This window comes from Alexandromys fortis, unplaced genomic scaffold (assembly GCF_014885135.2).
Source record: "Alexandromys fortis isolate MF-2015 unplaced genomic scaffold, M_Fortis_MF-2015_v1.1 scaffold_157, whole genome shotgun sequence".
NCBI classification, from domain to species: domain Eukaryota; kingdom Metazoa; phylum Chordata; class Mammalia; order Rodentia; family Cricetidae; genus Alexandromys; species Alexandromys fortis.
Window position 1 is genome coordinate 677978 of NW_026068041.1, and position 25664 is coordinate 703641.

General features: G+C 54.7%; 1 protein-coding gene across 1 annotated transcript; it reads left to right on the forward strand.

Moving 5' to 3' along the window:
• The first annotated feature begins 7889 nt into the window (after nt 1–7889).
• Nucleotides 7890–25440, forward strand: Nptxr (neuronal pentraxin receptor). The gene is made up of 5 exons (XM_050165642.1): nt 7890–8669; nt 17472–17691; nt 19189–19436; nt 21306–21485; nt 21820–25440. The coding sequence occupies exons 1-5, from the start codon at nt 7890–7892 to the stop codon at nt 22042–22044; spliced, it is 1653 nt and encodes a 550-aa protein (XP_050021599.1). The 3' UTR covers nt 22045–25440.
• The last annotated feature ends 224 nt before the right edge of the window (nt 25441–25664 follow it).

The window sequence follows — 25664 nt, forward strand, 5'->3', positions numbered from 1 at the left end:
GAGTGCAGTGGCATCTGGTGAAGGAAGGGCAAATTGGGTTGCAATCTTTCTTCTTGCTTTGTTTTGCTTTGTTTTTCAAGACAAGGTTTCTCTGTGTACCCCTGGCTGTTCTGGAACTCTCAAAGTAGACCAGGCTGTAGAGCAGCCCTGAGCTGACATAAGACCCTCTCTTTCTCTCTCTCTCTCTCTCTCTGGATCTCTAATCCACACTGGCCTCAAACTCACTATATAGCCAAGGATGACTAACCTGATACTCTTGCCTCAACCTCCCACGTGGCTTACAGCCAGGCACCACCATGCCCGGCTTATTCCGGACCAAACCCAGTCCTCATGCATGCTAGACGAGTGCTCGGCCTGCTTCAGCATCTGAAAATTCCGGTAAAGGAGGCTGGAGAGATGTCAGTGGGTAGCGTGCCTGCCACACAAGCCTGAAGGCCTGAGTTTGGATTATAAAAACCCAGGCACTTGCCACTAACCCCGATGTTGGGGGCAAGGGAGCAGTTGGGCAGAGACAGGCAGATCCCTGAAACTCATCGGCCAACAAGCCCAGCCAAATCTATGAGTTTCACAGTCAGCGAGAATCTGTCTCCAAAGAAGGTGGGGGGGGGGGTCAGAAGACACTTTACAGTTGACCTCTGGCCTCTCTGTGGATACATGGATGTACACACACACCCCACACACGGGAGAGCCTAGTAAAACCCAGAAGTGACTGAACACATTGAGATGACATCAGAGGAGGAAAAGATGGGCGAATTGACTGGCTTAAAGGAGCAGTCACTGGGCAAGAGTGAAGCCTTTGCTGCCTGAAGTGAGCCCGATACAGATCTTCCTGAGTATCCGTGGACACTCTTGTTTCGTCTTGTGTTTTAAAGAAAAGATCTCACTAATGTAGCTCTGGCTCTCCTGGAACTCACTTTGTAGACCAGGCTGGCCTCGAACTCAAAGAGATCCACCTGCCTGTGTCTCCCAAGTGCTGGCATTGAAGGCGTGGCTTCTACGGATATTTTTAACAGGCCTTTCATCCATGTCCTCAGATCCGGCCCCAGGTACTGGACTCAGGAGGACCAGATAAGACACAGCATATCCCAGAAACTTGAGTTTCAGTGTGGGGATTTGAACGTAAGCTCCTCAGATTAGCCACGGAGCGACCTGAAGCCCCTTGCTTTAAGTTCTCTGCACTTCGTTATCAATGTCCACAACACTGGAATGGTGGTGGCCCCACTGGGTCCCCTTGGGGTTTTGTGAGGCCCTAAGGAAGCACCTCAGAGTAGTTCCTAGTCCGGCAGTGCCATCTCACAAGGGCGTCCCTCCTTGTCACACGCCTCCTCCTGTTAGTTCTGCAGAAGTCCCTTCCCTCCATGATGCTTCCTGTTTTCAGGTTTGGAGGGAATAGCGTCTGGGTGCAGCTGGCTAGTGGCTGCAGTTACGGTGGGGAAAAGTGGAGTTTAGATAGGAGATACCCACGGCTGGAGTCACCTGACTCACTAGCTCAGGGACAGAAGCAGGAAGGGCCTGGCTCACGGGGCTTCTCACCTGCCCTGCCCTCCTGTGCTGTCCCATTTTCCCGCCAGAGAGCTTCCCTAACCTGGCCCCCGCTTTCAGATTCACCCTGGGTACAGGAGGAACCAGATGGCATTGGGAGCTGTGCCAGGCACATATGAAGGGCCACTCAGGCAAAGTCCCGGGGCCCTCCCTTGCTGTCGCCAAACCAGGACTGTTCAGACCCATTTCACAGACAAGAAGGGACATCCCCGAAGCCCTAGGCTCTAAAGGCAGCATCTGAAGAACCCCAGGGTCCCCCCCGCAAATTTCCTTTGAGTAGAAAGGAGATGTACCTGGAGCTGCCCAGACACAAAAGACCCACATGTGGGAAACCAGCTCCTGGACCTCAAAAGTACATGCAGGGCTCAGTGGGTAAAGATCCTGCCGTGAAGGGGGATGGGCTGAATTCAATCCCTGAGACCCACTGGTGGGGAGAGAGCCAACTCCTACATCTTGTTCTCTGCCCCCCACATGTGTATACACTTCTGTCTCCCTCACCCTGAAATAATGTAAAAAAAATTAAATGTCCACACAAAGCATAGATTAGTGCAAGAGACGCTGCCGTGGGGCCACTAGCAGGAAGGGAGGGGCTCAGGGGATGAAGGAAGAGGCCCTTTCTCAGGACATCCACATAGGACGGGGGGGGGTTGGGGGGGACAGGGAGTAGTGGGAGCTGCAGAATGACAACTGCTGAACTCAAACGCCAGCGTGGGCACCCATTGGCCATGGGACCCCAGGACAAACCCTGAGCCTGAGTTCAGCTTCCCCAGGTGTGGAATAACCACCGGGTAGCATGTACCTGCAACCTGGCCTTGGGGGAGACCCCACAAGGCAAGACTCAGGAGGAGGAAGAGCCAGTGTCTGGGGGCTGCAGGGAACCCAGCCTGTCCCTCAGAGCAACAGACGGCAATCTTGCTGGCCCTGGTCCCACTGGCCTTTCTTCTCTGGGCCTGGCCTGGACTCTGCACAACTCGAATGGCCCTGCCAGCAGGATACACTCTTCCTCCTTCACTGGGGTTCCTCCAGAGCCTGCAGGAACAGATGTCCCCTATCTGCCCAAGCCTGGGGCTGGGTTGGCTTTCTAGATGCTTCCAGGAAGCAGAGAATCTGGGTGGAGATCTCTTGGCTTCCTCGGGAGGCATGCTGGCACCCCCACTGGCTTCTATCCGCCTCTATTGATTGGGTCTCCTCATCCCAGCACCCACTACAAATGTACAAACATTTGTTGGCCCCAGCAGGGTCTTGCTTCCCTCTGAAGAGGCTGGATTGTGTGGAGCCAAATTTATACATGAGTTCTGGACTTAAGTCTTAAAGCAGGCAAGAGAGCACCAAGGAAAGCAACACTGAGCATCTAACCCATGCTTAGGAACACACAAGGAAGCAGGGAGCTTTTACCAGTCACCTTCTGAATCTCAGGCATTTGTCTTGTGCCCCGGAAATTCAAAGCAGTGTGGTAAGAAATGGAGCCCGGGAGCTGGAAGATTGCTCAGTGGTTTGAAGTGCTTGCTACCAAGCCTGACCTGAGTTCAATGTCCAGTACCCACATGGTAGAGGAAAAAGAGAACCAACTCCTGAAAACTGTCCTCTGATCTCTGTACGTGTATGTGTGCAGGCATAAGCACGTGAGATAGATGATAGATAGATAGATAGATAGATAGATGATAGAGATATATAATAGATAGATATAAATAAATGGAGATAGATAGATAGATATAAATAGATAGATAGAGATAGATATAGATAGATGATTGATAGATAGATAGATAGATAGATAGATAGATAGATAGATAGAATAAAACAGGAGAAAGGAAATGGTGCCCACACCTGACCCCTGGGGGAGAAGTCTATGCATTGTCTTGTACTCCTCATCCATCCTGTCTGGAGGTATCACTGACTCCACAGCTCTGATGCGGGAGGTGAGAGCTCCTGGCAGAGACCAGACAATGCATGGTCCTTACAATGGAAAGGCGACCTCTTTCCCCATCCTGGGAGGAAGGGACTGCTTTGTTCACAGACACACTCTCTGAGGGAACATTGGCTCCAGTCACTGGGAGTGTGAGCATAGGAGATGAGGCTGTGAGAACTGGTCCCAGCCTGTGTGCAGGAAGAAGGCACCATGACGGTACTGCAAGGGAGGGCACCCGGGGCAGAAGGGAAGGCACCCGGGGCTGAGGGGAGGGCACCCGGGGCTGAGGGGAGGGCACCCGGGGCTGAAGGGAGGGCACCTGGGGCTGAAGGGAGGGCACCCGGGGCTGAAGGGAAGGCAGCTGGGGCTGAAGGGAGGGCACCCAGAGCTGAAGGGAGGGCACCAAGGTGGACCGTGACAGACCACTCCCTGCCAACATGGAGGGAGCATGGCAGAATGGCTTGGCATTGGGGACCGAGGGGGTGCCACATTCATGGTTTGTCCAGGGCTGAGAGATTCCCGGGGTTTCAGGACACTCACCCCTAAAACTGGGGAAAAGCTCAGGCCATCTGGTGAGAGTCAGTGGCAGCCCTAAACCCCACATTCAAATCCTGCCTCTGCTCCGTGCCTGCTGTGGAGACTACCGGTAACCTATCTAGCAGCTGTTCATGTTTAAAATTTATTTATTGGAGGGGGCGCTTGTGTGGAGGTCAGAGACAACTTCCCAGAGTCCATTCTCTCCTTTTATCACATGGGTCCCAGGGATTGAACCCAGACTGCCAGGCTTGGCAGCAGGCACCTGTACCTGCTGCGCCAACCCTGTAGCCTGTGTTTTAAAAGCCATGGAATTACATTTCTTGCACTCATTCCATCCTTTCCATGCCCACTCCTTTTAAATGAACCATAGTGTGATTAAAAAAAAATAATTGAGCAGAACTTTTATTTGTCTATTTACTTTATTGTATTTGTGGCATAGGTGTGTGTAAGTGTTCATGCATGTTCAGGTGCACATGTATGTGTATGCTCACATGTGCAGAGGCCAGAAGTCAGCATTGGTTTCTTCTCATTTGCTCTCCATCTTTGAGATAGGATATCTCACGGCCCTCGTCATTTTGGCTAGGCTAGCCAGCGAGCCCTTCGAGCTGCCCAGACCCCTATGGCAGACAGGTGCTACCACACCTAGATTTCTGTCCTTAGATGGGGGTCTCACTATGTAACTCTAGCTGGCCTGAGACTCACTGCGTAGACCAGGTTGGTGTGGCACTCACAGAGATTCCCCTTCCTCTGCTTCCCAAGCGCTAGGATTAAAGGTATGCACTACCACATCCAGAAAAAAAAAATTCCTAAAAAATGTTATTTTTAAAAAATTGTGATTTAAAAAAAATTGTTATTTATAACAAAATTCCCTCATCCTAGGGATGGAATGAAAATGAAGAAATAAAAGCCAAGGCTTTCTGGGGTGTATTCCAGTATAGAGCTCTTGCCTAACACGCACAGGGCCTGCATTCTGTGTCCAGCACCAGAAGAAGAGAAAACAAAAGAGATGTAAGACTTGTGATGGAAAATGGGGGTGCTATGACAGAAGGTTCCCCGAGAACACCCCTGACCATCCCTGCGGGAATTCGTTGTGTTCCCAGAAGAGACGGGTCCAGCCTCAGCTCCTTGCCCATTGCATTTAGGGGAGCTACGAAGGCAAGTACTCTCTAAGAAGCAACTGAGCTTGGGGAAGGGGGCTTGTGCTGAGTGCCCCCGGCTAGAGAGGAATGGAGGCGGTGACATTGCAGGCTGGGCTTCCATGGACCAGTGCAGAGATGGGAGGCATTGTGGTGCCTGGGGCATTTGCAGTTTGAGATTGTTGCAGGCAGCTGGTACAAGGATGGAAAGCCAAGTTATGCTCAGAGTAGCAACTCTGTCTGCCTCTCTCTCTCTCTCTCTCTCTCTCTCTCTCTCTCTCTCTCTCTCTCTCACACACACACACACACACACACACACACACACACACACAATAAGCTCTCATGAAGCTCACAATGACCTGGTACCACACCTTGGCATTACGTGGTACTGGGGCTTCATGCCTGCTAGCCAAGCCATCTGCCAGCTGAACTACATCCCCAGCCCAGTCATGAGGTTTTTTTTTTTTTTTTTTTTTGTATACTCTCACAATTCCTCATTTTATAGAGGTGGTGAAAGGTCTGGGCTTCACCTCACCTGCAAACTGGCAAGTTAGGGCCAGGTGTGATGGTGCTCATCTCTGTGAGTTGGAGGCCAACCTGGTCTATGTAGAGTTCCAAGTTAGTGAGGGCTACATAGAAGGACCTTGTCACAAAAAAAAAAAAAAAAAAAAAAAAAACCGAGCGAAATAACCCAGCAAGCTAGCAGTTTCATGGATGCTGGGGAAGAGTCACGCAGAGAGAGACTCATCACTCATAGTAGGCAGCATTCACTCCATGTAGGCAAAAACCCTCCGTGCCCTCATGGAGCAATGTAGGCACCCTACATGGACACACACAGTAGGTCTGCAGTACAGCCAATACACTGCAAGCTAAGATAGCTTTGGTCTTCTTCTGATGGGCTACAAGCTGGCCCAACCCACTGTAGTCCTGGAGTTGTGAACTGTACTCTGATCAGCAAGTAAACCTGCCCTCTGGTCAGAAGGAAACACTCGCTCTGGTTTCCCCAGATCATTTACCATGTAGACATCCCTGGAAAGACAGTTTCGGACAAGATCTGGGATGCCACTGGTGGGTGTTTAACAGAGGGGTGACTCCTACCATTGCCTTAATAGTCATGCTAAGCCATTAATAGACCAGATTAAACAAGATTCAACACCAGCCCCTGTACTCATCTGTTTAACTGTCTCCAAACTCTTGGGGTAGCTAATGACACCCAGTCACAGGTGACTGTGCCTCTCTTCACGGTGGCTTCCTCTAGGCCTCTCCTGGCTTTCCTTCCATCTGGAAGAACATTTTCCCCTGGGGCTATTGCCTACCTGTCTATCTTCATGGACACATTAGATTCGCTAGGGTATTGTCTTCTGCATCCTGTAAGGCTGCAGGGGGCCCAAACTGTTGCGGTCAGAGATCTGAGGCTAGCTCTCCAGTTGAAGGAGCTTCCTCTAAGCCATGCTGCTTGGGCTGATTTTTAGGTTACTAACTTGCATGCACTCATACCTGGCTCTGGGTGTTCACGATGAGCAGGTTTGGCATTGGCTGGGTTCCCATGCTTCTTACCACTCAGGTCTGGACAGCAATCCCTGACTCTAGGAGGTGGGTGAGCAGAGGGGACATAATCCGCATTAGCGTGGAGGGGAGGGAGTTAGAACACATGCCCATGGACCACCCACGGGGTTCCAGGAGTCAGGGAGAGACCCCCAGATTCCTGGGGGCTAATGCCCCCTCCCAGTCATGTCCACACTGGCAGTTGTGGGGCAGAGACTTTGAGATGGCCTTCCCATCAGCACTTCCCACCAGCCCCAGGCTGCAGCAGAAACGATCATGGCCTCCCAGAGTTCTTTCAGCCCAGAAATCCACCCCAGACAGAGCCAGCCTGCAGAAGGATGGCGCTGGGACTGGACTGGAAAGGGTGGCAAGGTTTTTAAAATATTTAATTGCGAAGTTAATTTTCAACAGAGTATATATAGACATTTTAGACACGATCAAGTAAAACCTACACGCACACACAGCCCACTCCTGCCTGGTCTTGGCGCCCACCAGCTTGCTTTCCACCTGCCATGCTGACGGAGGCTGCAGCGAACTAGGGGCTTCTTTTCTAGGAACCTTGAATCTTGCAGGCCCAAGGACTCAGATGGGGATGCTTCTGATAGTTCCTGCCATCCCAAAGATGGAGAAAAGTGAACCCTCTTCTGCTAGGAAGTTTGAAGGTGGCAGATGACACTCAGGTGACCACAGCAGAAAGAAATCACTTCGCCTCCTCACCCCAAGGCTGTCTCCTTTCTCCCCCAACTCCCACCCTACTGGTTTTGACCAGGCAGACGTGGCCGGCCTCAAATGCTGCTCCGAATGGCCCACTAGTTGTGTGACCTTGGGTTGCCACCTGGGCTCCAGGGTCTCAGTTTCCTCTTTGTATCAAGAGCTTGTTCACTCTGCGGCTGAACTACAACGGAGCCTGCATCATGCCAAGCCCAGAGCCCTCAGTTTCCTCATTCGTATGATGAGACTGTTCACGCTGAGTGTTAACTGCAACCGAGTCTGCAGAGCCCAGAGCCCCGCAGGGGCTCAAATGTCCGCATTCTGGGGTACCCGGAGAAGACCAGAGCCCAGACAAGCAGGGTCGCCCTGGAACCCAGCCACCAGCCGCCGCATAGCCACCCAGTCACCACCCTCCCCTCCGAGTGAAATGAAGTCCTGGGCGTGGCGCACACACCCCGGCTCCCGGCACGGAACGGGTGCGGGGCTGGGCCTCGGCCGCCCCGGGGGAGCGAATGGGGCGGGGCCGCCGCGCCCGCCTTCTCCTCCTCCCGCCGCGCGGGCTCAGAGCGGCGGCAGCAGCGGCCGCGGCGACAACTCCGGCTCCCGCTCCGGCTCCCGCGCTCCCGGGCTCCGCGCCCCGACCCCGCCGCCGCTCCTGCCGGGGGCCTCGCGCGCCCCCTCCGCGCTTCACGCTGAAGTTCCTGGCCGTGCTGCTGGCCGCGGGCATGCTGGCGTTCCTCGGTGCCGTCATCTGCATCATCGCCAGCGTGCCCCTGGCGGCCAGCCCCGCTCGCGCGCTGCCCGGCGGCACCGACAACGCCTCGGCCGCCGGCGCCCCGGGCCCGCACCGCAGCCTGAGCGCCCTGCACGGCGCTGGCGGCTCGGCCGGGCCCTCGGCATTGCCCGGGGAGCCTGCTGCCAGCGTCTTCCCGCCGCCGCCCGGGCCACTGCTCAGCCGCTTCCTCTGCACGCCGCTAGCCGCTGCCTGCCCGTCGGGGGCCGAACAAGGGGACGCGGCGGGCGAGCGCGCGGAGCTGCTGCTACTGCAGAGCACGGCGGAGCAGCTGCGCCAGACGGCGCTGCAGCAGGAGGCGCGCATCCGCGCAGATCGGGACACCATCCGCGAGCTCACCGGCAAGCTGGGCCGCTGCGAGAGCGGCCTGCCGCGCGGCCTCCAGGACGCCGGGCCGCGCCGCGACACCATGGCCGACGGCGCCTGGGACTCACCAGCGTTGCTCCTGGAGCTGGAGGACGCGGTGCGCGCGCTGCGGGACCGCATCGAGCGCATCGAGGTGAGCGGCGCGCCGTCGGGGACACGGGGTGTGGGAGGCGCTGCCCTGCCAGCAACGCGCGGGTCCCGGGTCCCGAGGGCGGTCACCCGGAGCACGCTCCTGGCTGGCACCACGGGAGAGTCCTGGTTCGGATCCCAGGTGGGAGCCTGGCACGGTGACCGAGACACGCGAATGGGAGAACGTGTCCACTTGTAGTGGAAATTGATTGAGAGGCAGGTGTGGCATGTTTGGCACATAGGAGGCTCTCCTTAGATGTCCTTCTACCGGAACTCGGAGCAGCACCCGCCCCACACTCACTACCATTAGGAAGTACGCCCCTTATGCCCAAGAGTGCTCTGTTAACACCAACCTACGCTCTTGCACCACCTCCCACCCTCCAGCCACGCCCAGCTTTATATACCTGACGCTCTGGACTCCTGGGGAGTCAGCGGATGACTCTCCAATAGGGACCAACTTAGCTCCCTCCTCCTGCTTTTCCAGGTCAGATACAGGAAGCCTGGGCAGTAGGGACCCTACTCTTGAGTTGTGTGTGATGCTAAGCCCATTGGTTGATTATACTTGTGGTCCCCTTTCTCCCTGTTACAAATTCCCAGCCTGGGGATGTAGAGGTGAAACAAACAGATTGGGCGGTCCAAACAACCGGGAAGTCTTGGCCATTCCCAGACATGGACTGATTCCCAGACACAATAGGCAGTTAGATGGGGGCAAATGCATATGGCTCCGTGCTCAGTCTGGGGGTGCAGGAGGAGAAACCGGTGGGAAAGTTGTAGGCCCTAGCGGAGAAGACCACCAGGAAGTCAGCTGCTCACACCCCCACTTCAAGGCGTCTGGACCACAGCCTCCCCACACCACTCCAAGGCTTCTACTCCCCTTGTGGAAGTGAGAAAATCCAGCTCAAACCTCCTGAGCTGAGTGGCAGAGGGGGAGGCCAGCCAGGCCAGCACCTTCTTCCCTGCCCAGGGGTGAAGTTCCAAAAACCAAGAGTAGGAAAAAGACCAAGTCTGCAGGGAAGGGCAGCCTCAGTCTCCTTACCTGTACAATGGGCATCGTGACATCTGTATCCCACCAAAGACTCCAAGTCCAAAGACACAAGCATAATTGGGAGCAGACTCTTCCCTTACGAAGATTGTCCTAATGTCAAAATCATTTGTTTGGTTTTTTTTTCCCTTCTGCCCCAGCCCGGGCATCACAGATGGCACAGGTGGCTCCTCCCACGTCTGTGACTGGTGGAGCTGGGATGACCCTGGCCCTGCTCCCTGGCACCTGCCTCTTGGCAAGGTGGGCTTCCCTATGGTGGGCCTGCTGAGGCAGAGGGATCCTGGCGCCTGGTATTTGGCAGCCGGTCAGCCTCCCAGGCTTGGGGAGCCCCGGCTTCCCCACATTCTCCTTCCTGTGTTTGCTGACTGCAGTGGACATGGGTCTGGTTTCAGAGCCTGGCAGCAGCTAGAGTCAGTCTCCTGGGGTCCACGCTGCCACTCTCGGTGGGGACTCATGTATCCCTAGGCCACTGACATCCAGATTTACAGGGTCTGCCGTCACCAAGGGTAGTCCTCCCGAATCCACTCTAGCTAATGTCCCCAGAGGTCATGACCTGAAGGGGCTTTCCAATCTCTGCCTACTGACTTCTTTTAGACCCATGACTCCTTCCCTTTCTGGCTCCTAGATGCATCTCCCCGCCCCCTCTCACTGGACCACCGCATCTGTCTGCTTCTAGACTCTCCTTGGCTCTCCTCTCACGTCCCCCTGGGTGGTTGCCAGGGGCTTCCAGTGCTCACTCCACAGGACCCACAGATCCTGCCTGCATCTGTGTATCCACTCCCAGCAGCCTCTTGGCTGGTCCCTTGCCTCCAGGCACATCTGGGAGTGTTCCTACCTTAGGGTTCCTTCGTGGGGAGCATACTTCTCAGCCTGAAGCCACCTGCTTGAATCTGATCTGGCTCCTCAGCTTTCTCTTGGGTCACCCCCACCCCCCACACACACAAGCACCAGCTCTAGACTCCTTCCTCCCAGAGGCCTTCCCTGGCCACACCATGACCGTCCCCCTCCCCCATCACCACCCACCTCTGCACCTCTGGGTCACCCCTGCACCTTCCAGCCAGACCTGACTCCAATAGGTGGAGACATCAGACTGACCTCCTCCTCTTCTCCACCTCAGGTGGAGGCCAGCCCAGCCTGAGGACTTTAGAAAGAGCATTGGTTTGTTGGTTTGTTTTAGTTTTTATTGTTCACTGGGAAAAGCCAACAGGTTTGGGGAGACATTTCTCAGTCTGACGATTTTCTCCCCTTTCGCAGCTCCCTGATACTACTCCAGCAGCGGCATCCTCACAGGCCAGGGCAGAGTTACCGTTTTCCCATCATCCCTAGCCTCTGTGCCTGGGGAGGAGCGCAAGTTGCCTCTGATTTCCTCCCTTCTGCAAGCTGTGGCAAGGTTGTTTGCTTCCTCTTTAGTTTGTTGAATGGAGCCTTTAGCTGAAGTCCCTGGGGTGCCATTCCCAGATCAGAGGATGTGGCCTTCTCCTGACTATGGCCAAGAACCACCTTTCAATGGAGCTGGTCCACTTAGGCGGCATCCGGCCATGCCGGCGTGTCCCAGAGTTCCACTTTTGTGCTAACGTATGTGTAGGGTGAAGAAGGTTCAGGATTGGTTTAGGCAGAATTTCCTTGTCATACGTCCCATCCTCCACCGCCCTGCCCCCATTCTGGAGCAGAGCCATGATGAAGAGCATCCTGATGAGAGTCCCAGCGGGTTCTGGGTTCAGGGAAGCCACACTTTCTGATATTCTAACAGCCATCGTCCGTATTACTAAGCACTTACTCTGCTTCCGGAACTTCATATCAACCCATTTAACCCTCCCTCCACTCTATGGAGGAGACCTTATGCCTCTTTCCCAAACAAACCAGACTCAGAGGTTAAAACACTGGCCCTAGGTCACCCAGCATCAGAGCCTGGATCTGCCCTCTCAGTATCTAGCTCCAGGGTCCTGTCTGGTTCTTCATGGACCCTACGCTCAGGAATCAGACAGTGAGAGAATACAAGGGAGGGCAGTGCTCACCTTCGTCTTGGGTACTAGCAGTGTGATGGTGCTGGACAAGTCTCAGAGGTTGACCCTGCCAGTGTGGAGGTTCCCCTGGGCTGCCAGGAGCAGCTGGCCCCTTTTAGGTATGTATTGACTCTTTCAGCCTCTGTGATGTGAAATAGGCAGGCCATGTACATTTCTGTCCTGGGGGGAGGGGACCCAAAGGCTCAGAGTCTGAGGGATGCAACCCGGCAGACCTCTGCCCCTTGCCCCTGTCAGGGTTCCCATTTGCAAAGAGTCTGTAGGGAGGGCCTGGGGTGGCGTTCCCTCGGTAGAAAGCTTGCCAAGCATGCGCAGAGCTCTGGGTGCAATGCCTAGCACAAACTAAGTGGGGCATTACGGTACAGGTACACCTGTAATCCTAACCTTACGGTACACACCTGAAATCCTAACTTTTAGAAACAAAAGGATGAGACTTTGAAAGTCACCCTCAGCTACACGGAGAGTTCAAGGCCAGCCTGGGCTACATGCAACTCCATCTCAAAACACCTAACAAGCCTACAGCAGACCAGATGTTTCCTAGATACCCTACCAGCTCTAAATGGCCCCAGGTGGGCCAACTGCATGGGACTTACTTACTGCTTGGAACGCTCTTTCCAGACCTCAGTTTTCATGTCTGTAAAATGGGTGAGCCGGACTGTGACAAGCCCTTCACTGAGCCTGTAAGTGGTAGACCTTCATCCTAGCAAGAAGCCTGGCTTTGTAAACCCTGGATCTGCTACCATCATGTCGTAACCTCAGACCCTCCTGTGTCTGATCCTCAATGATCCCATCTGTTGAATGGGAAGGGACATCCCAAGTCCTTTGAAGAAGTCTCTTGTCCTCCCAGAAAGAGAGGCCCTTTTTTATTTCTGTGGCTTACCATACGTCCATGGTCTGTCAGGGTTCACGCCTCATTTATAAAGGGCCCAAATTCCGAGTGAACAGGTCTGGTCAGGATATGTGGGCACTCCCAAGATAATAATTGCAGCCTTCTCGGGTCCTGAAGGCTCCCTTGGGACTCCCAAAGTCACTGGGGTCCCCCCATTCTGACTATGGTCACTATTAATGAGGTTTGTGTGTGTGTGTTCTTGGTTTTTTGAGACAGGGTTTCTCGTGTAGCCCTGGCTGTCCTAGAACTCACAGTTGGAGATCCACCTGCCGCGGCCTCCCCCGTGCTGGGGTTAATGGTGTGTGCTACCATACCTGACCCAGTAATGAGTTTAGCTTGTATTTGAACCTTGCACGGCTTTGTGCCGGTGCCATTACGTCAGGTGCCTGCGGCAGTGGCCACTTGTCACTGTTTGGAGGCACCATCACACGCTAGCCTGTTCGAGGATGGACCTTCGAGTTCTGTTTAATTCTAGCTTGAAGCTGGTGTGAACACTGTGTGGTCTCTTCGGGTGGCCGTCAGCCCTCTTTTCTGCTGGCCCTGTCCCCAGCAGTGGACTGCCTGGGTGCCGGCAGGGACGTATATTTAGCATATGTAGGTACTGTGACACATTTTCCCAAAGTGGCTGTAAGCAGCTCCACACCCACCCAGGAGCAAGCCTCGCCTCCAGGCTTGGTCAACTGCAAGCTTCCCTGAGCTGGTGGGTGTAAAGGACTCAGGACTCTCATGGTTTAAATGTGTATGGTTCTGCCAATCCATGGCATCAGGCACTGTGCCACCCCAGAAATCTTTGCCCATGGTGGGATGAGGTCAATGATTAGGCTGCTCACAAAGGAATGAACTTAACAGGGTGACCCCAGGATGGGTTTTTTTGTTTGTTTGTTTGTTTGTTTGTTTGTTTTTTTTTTATTTTTCGAGACAGGGTTTCTCCGTAGCTTTTTGGTTCCTGTCCTGGAACTAGCTCTTGTAGACCAGGCTGGCCTCGAACTCACAGAGATCCGCCTGCCTCTGCCTCCTGAGTGCTGGGATTAAAGGAGTGAGCCACCACCGCCTTTTTTTTTTTTTTTTGAGTGTCTTATCTCTGTTGAACTCCGAGGACAACTGTTGAGTTTATGTGTCCTCCATAGCTCTACCTAAGGGGAACAGGATCAGAGAGGTCAAGGCACTTGTCCAAGGCCCACAGCACGGTGGGGCTGAGCGAAGACTATTGCCGGGATTTCTGAGTAACATGATCTGGGATGGGGAGTCCCTGTCTTTGTGGAGGACACCAGGGGAGGCTCAGCATCATCAGGACTGTGCACGGCTGTCTCAGCTGGCTTTTTGATCAAGTCATCCAGCTCCATTTTTCCCTCAGTAAAGATAATAGTAACAGTAACAACTGCTTGAGGGCCACACGGGACACGCCACCTTAGGTCCCGCCTTACATCTGATTGCTTGCACCCCGAATGTAGGAAGTATTAATATACGGCCCGACTTTCACAGACGACCACCACGAGGGTCAGAGTGGTCAAGCAGCTTGCTCGAGGCCACAGATCCCGTCCGTGAGGAATCCAACAGCTGTGCAGACCGCTCGGCTAAGAGTTGGTGACAGTCAGTCAGGCACCGCGTTGCCAGGGCACACTGTGGCTGGATGAACAAGTGGATGAGGGCGCAGAAGCTGTGACAGCACTTGGAACCCCAATCTCTTCTCAGAGCATCTTGGCTCGGGCTTGAGGGAAGCTGCCCTCTGGGAGAGCAGGAGCTCTCTCGGGCGAGGGTGGGGAGGGCCGGGAAGAGTATTCCTGGCAGGAGGAACAGCAGGTGCTGGAGTCTCAGGGTGAGATGGATTTAGGGTGTTGCGGCACGGGCACCTCATGCTGAGTCAACCATCTCACTCCTGCCTTCTGCCTGAGCCGCCTCCTCCCCCAGGCGCCTGACGTCTGGCGGTGCTGACTGCTGACCGTCCTGTGCCTGGTTTTCTCTCAATGTAATAATTTGACAAATGATTTCAGGGTTGGGTATGGAAAATGTGGATCCTTTCAAGGCATTTATTTACTTATTTTTGAGATGGGTTCTCAGGTAACCCAGGCTGGCCTTGAACTCGATATGTAGCCAAGGATGACCTTAAACTTTTTTTTTTTTTCGAGACAGGGTTTCTCTGTGGTTTTGGAGCCTGTCCTGGAACTAGCTCTTATAGACCAGGCTGGCCTCGAACTCACAGAGATCCGCCTGCCTCTGCCTCCCGAGTGCTGGGATTAAAGGCGTGTGCTGCTGCCACCACCTGGCGAGGCACAGCATCTTTTGATAACCAGCCCCTCAGCAGATGGAGTAGGGGAGTGAGCTGGCAGGACTCAGAGAATGTTGGTACAGCTGAGTGGAGGGGCCTGCACCACTGTCCCCAGAACCTGGCTGAGCAGGCAGGGATGGGCTGCAAAGACCCTGACGCCAGGCCTTTCCTCTACTCCTGTCACAAAGGAAGTAGCCACTTGCATGAAGCCAAGGCTTCTTTCCCAGTTCTTTCGACACCTCAGCCGTGTCTCGCTAGCAGGATTATCCTGTGGGGCCCTCTGTGAGCCTGACTTTCTCATGGCCGCTGAGACCATTCCTAGCAGCCAGGGCAATGTTACATACCCACTTTGCAGAAGAACAAACTGAGACTCAGAATATGAGGGTTGGTACCAGGAGTGGGCACAGGATTGCTGTGTGACATTAGTCAGGCAGCCCACCCCCTCTGAGCCTCAACACCCTGGTCTCTAACTTAGTCCTCAGGAGGTAGGAGCAACTGAGAAGTGTTTGTCCCATGTCTGGTATCAGCAATGCTGCTGCCCTTGGCGTTCCCTGTTGAGTACTAAGGAGCCTCCCACCCCATCCCCATCCCCATTAGCTCATAATGGCTGGGCTGGGCCTAGAACCCTGGGATTTGGCTCTAGGCCCAGATAGAATAAAGTTTACCACGGACTCTCAGCATCCCACCTGGAGTCTGGCCCTCCCTTCCTGCCCTATCAGGCACTGAGTGGGGGATAGTGTGACATCATCTCCGCTTGTCCCCCTACCATCTCAGGCTGGGGCCCACTTGGCAAGAGGCCCGGAGCCCACGCCGCACAGCCTGCGCCTGTGGCAGATGGAAGCAGGGTGGGGGCGTCGTGTTTCTCTGATTCACATGCTGGGGTGGGAGAGATGCTGCCTCCTAGCCTATGAGCCCCCTCCTCCCTGGCCTCCTGGTGCCACCAAACAGGAGCTTCGACAGAGGACAGCTTGTACGCTTACCCCAGCCACCTGTGTGTCCCCCTCTAAGGAAACAACAAACCCTGCAGTGTCCTGGTCACTTGGGAGGGGAAGGAAGAGGGAGGGAGGACACCACCCAGCTAGAGACAGGACAGTGTCTCTCAGCATCCCTTGAGCACCTTCAAGGCACTGGCCCTGCTCCTGAGGACAACTTAGGGACCCTTTCAGCCTAGGTGATCCAGCCCTGGTCTTGGTGGTCATTAAGAGTCCACCTCTTAATGCCTCTTAATGCCTCAGCCTTTCCTGTGATAGGGCACAGGCGTGTTCCCTGTGTGGATGTGCTCTGTGGCACAGGAGCTGCTGTGGTCACCAGTGGTGTGACCTCCAGGCTGAGGAGGTGTGGGGCCCCACCCTCACCACAGCTACTGTCCCTCAGGACAGAGTAGTGGGGTGATGGTCCCCATGTGAGGACTGTGGTCAGGGCTGTGGTGCACAGGGAGAGAGGCCTGTAGCCTGGCTGGGGTGTGTGTCAGGAGTAGTAGGACACAAGCCACACCCATCCTGTGGATCTGTCACATCAGGGAAGCTTGGTGGGAGTCACAGGGAGCCTGCAGTCATCATGTGGCCATAGTCACAGGGAGCCTGCATTCAGGTTCAAACAACTCTCCATCCTGCTCCCCACCCGCCACAGGCTCCTGTCACCATCTGTCATGAATCCCCCTGGGGAGCCCTGCACCCTCCGCATTCTGTCTGTCCCCAGCTCTGCCAAGTGGCTCCCACCTGGGGCGTGAGGTTGCCTTGAAGGATTGGAGGTCTTCGGCGAGTTCAATCTTGGCCCGCACCTCTGCTCAGAGAGTCCTCCCAATCTAGTCATTGGTCAGTCCCGAATGAGGACCTGGTATGCCCCACAAGCACCCACTGTGTGCATGAGTGCCTACTGTGTGCACCAGAGAGTGAATGCCCTTTTCAGTCCGAACCTGTGGCCTGGCCTGCCTGCCTCAGTTCTGCCCACCAGGGTTTGAGACAGGACAAAGAGAGACCGTGCACACTGTCCTCATCCTGCGGCTGGATAGTGTCAGAGCCTGCCTTGGGATACCCTGAGTGAGATGGACTTTGGTGCCAGCTCTGTTTATTGGCATTGGCCACATAATCCTCCCCAGGACAGTTCCAAAATGACAGTACAATTGTCTCATGAGGAAACAAGTCCAGAACAGGCAATAGGTTTTCCCTTCATCATACAGGCGGTTAGTTCCCAAGCTGGGTTTGAGTCCTTAACTGTCACTTGAGTCTGGGATTTTTACCACAATTCCAAGATGATGATACCAGAGTCCCATCCAGAGGGCCAGGCTGCAGGCATGTCCTGGGAGGTCACAAATGCTCTCCCTCCACTGCACTCCAGCCCTTGCAGGGGGATTCGTGTCATAGGGCCCAACCACAGGGGCTCTAGAAGCCTCTGGTGTGGTTCTTTTCCGCTACGAAATTGTGCTTGTTTGAGTTCATTCCTGCTGCCTACTGGCTCTGTGTGTAGGCTGCCTGCCTTTGCCTCGCTCTCCCAGCTTTGCCAGAAGGAAGCCAGGCTCACCTGTGGTGGCCGGCAGAGTGGTGGCATCTCCGTGTGACATCACCATCCTTTCTTTTCCTCTGGAGCAGCAGGAGCTCCCAGCCCGTGGGAACCTCTCCTCGGCACCGGCTGGGGCCGTGCCCACCTCCCTGCACTCCAAGATGGACGAGCTAGAAGGGCAGCTGCTGGCAAAGGTGCTGGCGCTGGAGAAAGAACGTGCTGCCCTCAGTTCCGGCAGCCACCAGCAGCGACAGGAGGTGGAGAAGGAGCTGGATGCCCTGCAGGGCCGCGTGGCAGAGCTGGAGCATGGTAGGTCCCAGAGTGCAGATAACTGAGCTGCGGGGCCCTGGTCTCTGGCCGCGACTTCCAGAGGCTGTGGAGCCGGAGAGGAAGGGCCCGCTTGGGGGGTCGTTGTCACTCTCAAAGCCACTGCTAACAGCTGATTGTTGTCTTCCGGTTCTGCTGGGTCCAGGAGCTGGCTGTGCAAAGACACGCTGGCTGACTTAATCGCCACAAACTGCAGGGTTTTTCACAGGTAATGATGGTGAGTTTGAGAGCGGTCAAGGGACTTGTCAAAGGCCACACAGCCAGGGAGCAGGTGTCTAGACTGGATCCTTCCGACTCCTGACCATGTGTTTAGCTGTCCACAATTCACACCTTTTGCTAATCTGCCAGCCTTCTGGCATTCATTGAACCCCCAGGCCTGGCACTGCCAGGGGTCCGAGAATTGTAACAGTGTGTAGGTGCCAGTTACCAGGACTCCTGGATTCCAAGGCTGTCACAGACTGTCTTGGTGACCTTTCAGGGTCACTTTCTTTCCTCAAGCCTCATGGTTTTCACTTGAGAGATGGAGAGTGAGATTAGGGATGTATGAGCTCCCATTGGCCCTTGTAAGGGCAAGTTGGGGAGACAGGGGAAGCTGGGGGTGGCACACATGTCTTCCTGGAAGAGGGGTCTTAAGTCAAGTGGCCATGCTGGGTTCAGATGTAGGGGAACAGTGGGCCTGGGGGGGGGGCTCCAGGGAGGCACCCAGTTGAGTACTTGAACTGTGGCAGTGGCCTCTGTCCCTACTCAGTCCAGCCCCTACCACCCACACACCAACACCCTGAGGACCAGGGGAAGTGCCTCCTTCTAACTTCTAAAGTCCTGATGGCTCCCCTCCCCACTCTTCCCAGCCCCCAGACACACATCACCTCCAGTCCTGGGGCTCCATGCCTATTTCTCTCTATACTGAGTTGAGTCTTTGACTCTTTGTTCAAATCCTAGCCCTGCCACTTTCTTTCTGTGTGACCTTGAGAAAATGACCTCTGTGTGCCAAGGTATACCTGAAAAATAAGGGCTGTAGCAGTGCCTGCCTTGAGCACTTGTGAGGAAGTGACGTGCAGAAGGCACTTAGACTCTGCCTGCCACAGAGCACCATGGAATGCTTAAGTTAGCAACAGCTCTAAATAGCCATTATTATAGCTGGTATTTGATAAGCCTACCATGGGCCCACCAACCCTCACTGTGGAATGAAGAACGTGTCATTAGCCCATTTTACTGTAGAAATGGAGGCCCGAGGAGGTTGCATTTATCTCGTTGAGACTCATAGGTCAGAAAGTAGTAAAGGCGAGATTTGAACTCGGGACATCTGAAGTCCAGAGCCCCTAGGCCTAGTTTAGTCACACCTCTCAGCCCAGAGGCAAAAGTAGAGGAGTTGAAATCCCTTGGCACTCCCGCCCCGGTGCGCACACCTGCGCCCTAGTGGCCTGGAGCCATCATTCGTTGTCGTTGCGCAGTGTCCAGACCTTGCCCTGTTCCTTCCAGGGTCCTCGGCCTACAGTCCCCCAGATGCCTTCAAGGTCAGCATTCCCATCCGCAACAACTACATGTACGCCCGCATTCGCAAGGCGCTCCCGGAACTCTACGCCTTCACTGCCTGCATGTGGCTACGCTCCCGGTCGGGTGGCACAGGCCAGGGCACCCCTTTCTCCTACTCGGTGCCTGGGCAAGCCAATGAGATCGTGCTGCTGGAGGCCGGCCCTGAGCCAATGGAACTGCTGATCAACGACAAGGTGGGCGGAGTCTAGGGCATGGGCGGGGCTTAGGGCTCAGGGGCTGGGGACGGGTGGGCTCTGCTTCCCAAAAAAATTTCCCCCCACTACCTCGGTGCTAAATGTGGGTTGACACTTTCCTTCTCCTGTTCACCATACTCAGCACACATTAAATACCTACTGTGTGCCAAGTTCGGTTCTGGCAATACAGACAATCCAGCTGCGGGCGGTGCTGACTAACAAGGGGAAACAGGCTGACTTCCAGGTCATGTGGCTAGAGCCCAGCTTACAGGCATCTGCACCCCGACCCCTGTGCATTCTCCTGAATAGAGAGAGAGAGGGAGAGAGGGAGAGAGGGAGAGAGGGAGAGAGGGAGAGAGAGAGAGAGAGAGAGAGAGAGAGAGAGAGAGAGAGGAAAAGAACTATTAAAGGGCTTGTCTGGCGAGAGGCGGGGGCTGCTGGTGATCCCCAAAGCATATACCACAGGTCACACTCGCCTGGCATCAGCCCACAAGCTATACATCTGGAAGGTCCACTGAGCGTCCAGGAGACTGGAGATAGTGACCCAGGAGGTCATTGTGTTGCCTTGAGGTCCTGAGATCATAAGAGTGACCAGACTCCACTTGAGAGGGCTGTCCTGACCCCTTCATCTTGGCCTGCCTCTGCCACTTGATAGAGGGCAGCATAGGCTCCGGAGATGGAGAATTCAGCACCTTGGACAGGGCACAGTGCAGTCATCTTTCTTCCTGGCTGCGGCTCTTCCCTCCTCTAGCCGGTTTATTCTGCTGGAAGCGCTAGATTTGCCGTCCCATAGCCCGAGTCCATGTCTTTCCATGGGACTTTTGTCTTGGCCCACAGTATGGGGTATACAGTCGGCCTTGGGAAGTCAGGACAGCAGGAGCAGCGATAGCTGTGAGGGCCCCAGTGTGAGGTGGCTGATCACATTACATCCACAGTCGGGAAGCACAGGAAGATGAATAGGGTTCTCTGCTGGCTTCTTCCCTTTTATTCAGTCTGGGAACTGCGGCCCAGCAGCCACATTTGGCCTTCCTCCTACCAGATCCCTCTAGAAACACTCCCTCATGAGCAGTAATGCCCAGAGGCACGTCTCCTGGGTGGTTCCAAATCTAGCCAAGCTGAGAGTGGAGGTGAACAGTCACAGTTAATGTTGTCCCTGAAGCCCGGCTGTCCCGTGCAGGCACGATTTGTTCAAGACCATGCCCAGATCCACCCTCAGAGTCTGGAATGGGGCCTGGCACCCAGCAGGCACCAGAGACTGCCTTATGAAGTCATGATCATGGAGCTTTTGTGAGACAACGCCACAGATAAGTGGCGTCCACCTCACAGACCAGCACCAAGCCATCAACAGAGGCTTCCAAAGCACCATGAGCAAGAGACCCAGGCTGCATCTAGGCTCATGATTGATGAACCATGTCTGCCTTGGGGGCAGGAAGAGGCAGCAACTGTGTATGCTGTCTTCCACTTTATAGATGAGGCGTTGGAAGAAAAGAACAGCCTCCTCAAGGTCACATAGGGGCTGGTGGCAGATCCAGGGCCAGACACTGGGACCCAGCCTCTGGGTCCAAGGCTCATTCTAGCATAATGGGCCCCACTGTGTGCTAGGCACTGATTTAGGTGTATAAGGGAAATGGGTTTGTTGACACTGTCCCTACCATGTGTGACCTTGAGGCCCTGAAAACCACAAAGATAGTCCCTGTGACCTGAAGGAAATTGCTTGGCAGGGTCGTTGGAAGAGGGGGAGCCGGGACAAGAAAGACAATGGATAGAAAGCCTTAGATTCTGTCCCTAGAGCAAAGCTGAGGCTAGCTGCAGAGCCATGCCACTTCTCCAGCCTTGGGCCTCTCACCTGGGTTTGTGTCCTGTGTCCAGGTGGCCCAGCTGCCTCTAAGCCTGAAGGACAGCAATTGGCATCATATCTGCATTGCCTGGACTACCAGGGATGGCCTGTGGTCTGCATACCAGGATGGTGAACTGCGGGGCTCTGGTGAGAACCTGGCAGCCTGGCACCCCATCAAGCCACACGGTATCCTTATCCTGGGCCAAGAACAGGTAAGGCTCAGGTGGCGTGCACCCCCAAGTCTCTACTGCACCCACTCTGGGGCCCCTGCCAAGGAAACGAGAGGAACTGAAGCAGAAGCTAGCATCTTGTCTGACCCACCAGTTTGCAGATGGGCAGCAGATAGCTAAAGAAACAGGCAGAGCTGAAACCAGGGAGGAGGCTTGAACCTTGGGAGTGAGGCTGGAGCCTTGGGAGGTAGCTTCCTTGGGTGGAGCTAGAACCTTGGGAACCTAGCTTTGGCAGGTACGGACCTGGTTGGATTGCCTCTGCCCTTCTTCTCTCACCCCATGTCTCTCTCCTTTCTTTGTTTCTCTCTTGGCCCAGGATACCTTGGGGGGCCGATTTGATGCCACCCAGGCCTTCGTTGGTGACATTGCACAGTTCAACCTGTGGGACCATGTCCTGACACCTGCCCAGGTCCTAGGCATGGCCAACTGCACTGGACCACTGATGGGCAATGTCCTCCCCTGGGAGGATAAGCTGGTGGAGGCCTTTGGAGGTGCGAAGAAGGCCTCCTTTGATGTCTGCAAGGGGAGGGCCAAGGCATGAGGGGTCGCCTTGCTCAGGGCCCCTCCCTTCCTGTCACTTTGGGGACCTCCTCAGCCTGTCCATGTGCTGGCCTTCCCTTCTACCACATTCCTGGCCATACCTTCCTCTTCCCATCACTTCCCACACCTCCCAAATGCTCTGCCCTGGATGGATGACCCATCAGTCACCTGGGTAGGGACCAGTATCTCAAGTCATTTGATCTAGCCCAGGGTAGTTGAGGCAGTCCCACCTCCTGGCAATGTGTTGGCTCGGTCTCTCCGCTCACACCCTCAGTCTCCCACCAGTCACATCAGACCCCACTAATTCCAACATTCCCTGAGGGGTTGTGGGTAGAGGTGGCCTTTGACCCTCTCAACTCACGCTTCAGGCCTACACCAGGCCATAGAAGAGATGCCAAGATGTATGAGATCAGACCCTCCTCGTCTGTCTTCCTCAGTTGCCCACAGGGGCTATGGGATCATCGCCTCCACAGCCCCCTCCCCCTCCCTCTTTGCTCCGGTTCCTTTGTGTGTTGTGGTTTGAATGTTGGTTTCATGTCAGTTCAAACCCCACCTCAACTTCCAGGATGTTCCCTTCCCAGCTCCCACCTAACAGCCAGGGACCAAGACCTTGGAAGCCAAAGGGCTGTAATTACCCCCTTACCTCCTGGCAACTTTGCCCACCAGCATGGTTGACCACCCCACCCCCTTGCCTATGACAGGACCTGGGTCACTCTAGCCTAGCCTGAGAGCATCCAAAGCAGAGGCACTGAGGAGACATTTTCCTGCCAGAGCCCAATGGCTTAGCCACCATATGAACTCCTTCTGCCTGGCCCTAGAAAGACCGGAGGATACTGAGAGGGAGGACCCTGCTGCTGACTTGCTGTGTGACCTTCTGTAAGAACCTACCCTTTCTGGTCCTGGCTTTTCTCCTTTGTGAGCTGAGGCCATAATGTTGGTCGCATCTGAGAAGGCTGCATTTAGAACATGCGATGAGCCATGATACCTGGTGGACAGAGCAGGCAAAGACAGCACCGAAGGCCCAGTGGCTTTAGCACAGAGGGTTCTGGACCTGGATAGCAGATGGGATCAAGCTAGGCCGGGGTTAGGATCACAGCAGGCTCAAAGGGTCAAGATCAAGGATAAGGTTCAAGGCAGATCAGACACACGTAAGCATTAGCTCCCATTGGCTCCTTCATCCTTGCTCTTCTGAGAGCATCTCAGCTAGTGGCTTCCTGGTCTCTGTCTATAAGCGACCCCAGGAGCACAGAAGAATGTCAGTGCTGAGAAAGGCCACCCAACGTGAGCTCCTGCTTGTGGAAAGTGCGGAAGAGCAGAGAGGGCAATGAACTTGTCCACAATCATACGGCCCAGGACTTCTGAATCCTCCTCAGTGTTTCTCCCTGTGTACCATACTGCCTGTCCTTAAGGGTCTTTGAGCCCAGCTTATCCCTGTGCAGGGAGGCATTTGAGAGGACACAAAATGCTTTTCAGAAGGGCACTGGGACATCTCAATGGGCCGGCCATCCAGCCTCAGGAGGTGAGGGAAAGAGCCAGGACAGACAGATGCCTGAGGATACAGTGCCCTCCTGGTCTTCTCCCAGGCACTGAAAGCAGTAGCAGGCTGACTGAATCAATGGGCACTGGTGCCCCCCACCTCTGCCCCTGCCAACTTTTGTCCCTGTCTGGGCTCCCCATGGCCATTCAGCCTGAGATGTGACTCAGGAGTGGGAGGTTGCAGTCTATGCCCGGGAAGTGTGTCCAAGACTTGCCCCTGGCCCGCAGATCTGTTTCCATTTTGAGAGCAACTACACGGCTCAGTACCTCCATTCCCATCCCCTGAAGATAGTTGCAGCTGCTTCACCCAGACCTGCTGAGATCCCCGTTGCCCAGTAACAGCCAATGACATCAGCCCCAATGCTGGGTCAAGTGTCTGTCGTTCAAATTGTTGCTGGGTGACAGCTGGATTCAGAACTTAGACCTCAGGGACTCTGAGCCTCATCCGGCTTTTGCTATTGTTCTAGAAGAGGTAGCTTTAAGGAGGCCTTGGGAGGACAGAGTCTTCGGAAGAATGTGACAGAAACTGCCGGGTCATTTGAGCCCACCAGGCACACCATCCTGATCCTTTCTGCTTTGTCACAGTGGCAATGAGAAATGACACCTCAGCCACATTGCCGTGCCAGGTCGCCCTGGTTCAACTCCAACCACCTCCCCCACCCCAGGAGAAAGAAATGGAGCCATCGGGGCATGTCTCTGAGTGTGGATCACTAGGGAAAGGGCCGGCTCTCTATTTCTAGAGCCCCCACCTGCTCTCGCCTATTGTGTTAGAAACATTCCCTGAGCATGTAGACCCCCGTTTTGATGTCTTCTGCTGCTCCTGACAAGACAACTATGACCCTGAACTGCCCCTGGGTCTGATGAAGATGGAGCTGGGCTTGTTAGGTAGCCTTAGACACTGCAACTGCCAATCAAGCGCTGTATCTGCACCATCTGGTTTGTCCTCAAAGCACAGTTATGAGGTAAGGCTGGTCTTAGCCCATGATGCAGGAGAGAAGGGCGCACTCTGAGGGCAAAGTAACTTGCCCAGACTTGGCCAACTGGTAACAGTGCAGTTTCTATTTGGAGGCAGGTTATGTGCCCAGAGGACGGTGCCACCTCCTTTAGGGTACAGGAGCAGCAGAGATGGGGTGTGATGGGTCTCTCACGCTCAGGCCTCAGCCTCTACCTGGGCTGCAGTTTGCAGGGTGGGAAAGGATGAAGGCAGGGCGAAGGTGGCCCCTCCTCAGCCTCCTGTTCTGGACAAGGCCTGTGCCAGGTGCTCTAAGCTGATCCCTGCCAGCTTCCCCACCTCTGAGGCATGTAGTGCCATTTCCCACGTCCCAAGACATCATCTTGCCACAGTTAAACATGATTGGGGGACCACAAACAGGGGCTGAGGATCTATGGGAGGGAACTCAACCCTTGGCTTGCAGATGGGGAAGCCGAATCCTGGCTGGGGAGCTCACATGACCCTTGACCCCTCTGACTAAGCTTCATCTTCTCCATTTTCCCCCCAAACTGGGTCCCACCTACCCATAAGTCCCAGCACCCTTGACCTGAGAAAATTGGAGAAGTGTCTCCTCCCAGATAAGGGCCTCCTCTCCTCACCCCTTCACTCCAGCTATCTGCCACCCCCAGGTCCCGCCTCCCAGTCTATCCCCTGCCCCTGCTGGGTGGGGAACCAGCTCCTTCCCAGACTGAGCAGCTAGCATGTGAAGTTGTCGTCAGACACTGAGATGAGTGCCCTCCACTGCCCTCCCTCCTCGCTCTGCTCTATTTTGTATATAAGTGACATGAGATATTTTGTGTGTGAGTGTGTGCGTGTGATTTGTGTCATGGTTTTGTTACCATTTTTGTTTTTGTAAATTTGAACGTTCTAAATAAACATGTGGTTTACTCGGAGGAGGCTCTTCTGTAATATGGGAGTTGGGGGTACCCTGACCCCCCAACAGAGCAACAGCTGCCCCAAAGCCTCACCCATCTGTATCTGCTCCACACCTGGCCTGGCTAGTTCCACTGAGCTAGGCTCAGACATACAATTTCTCAGGATTTCCAAGAAAGGCTGCATAGAAGCGAGTCCCACGTGGAAAGTGCCCCAGTTCT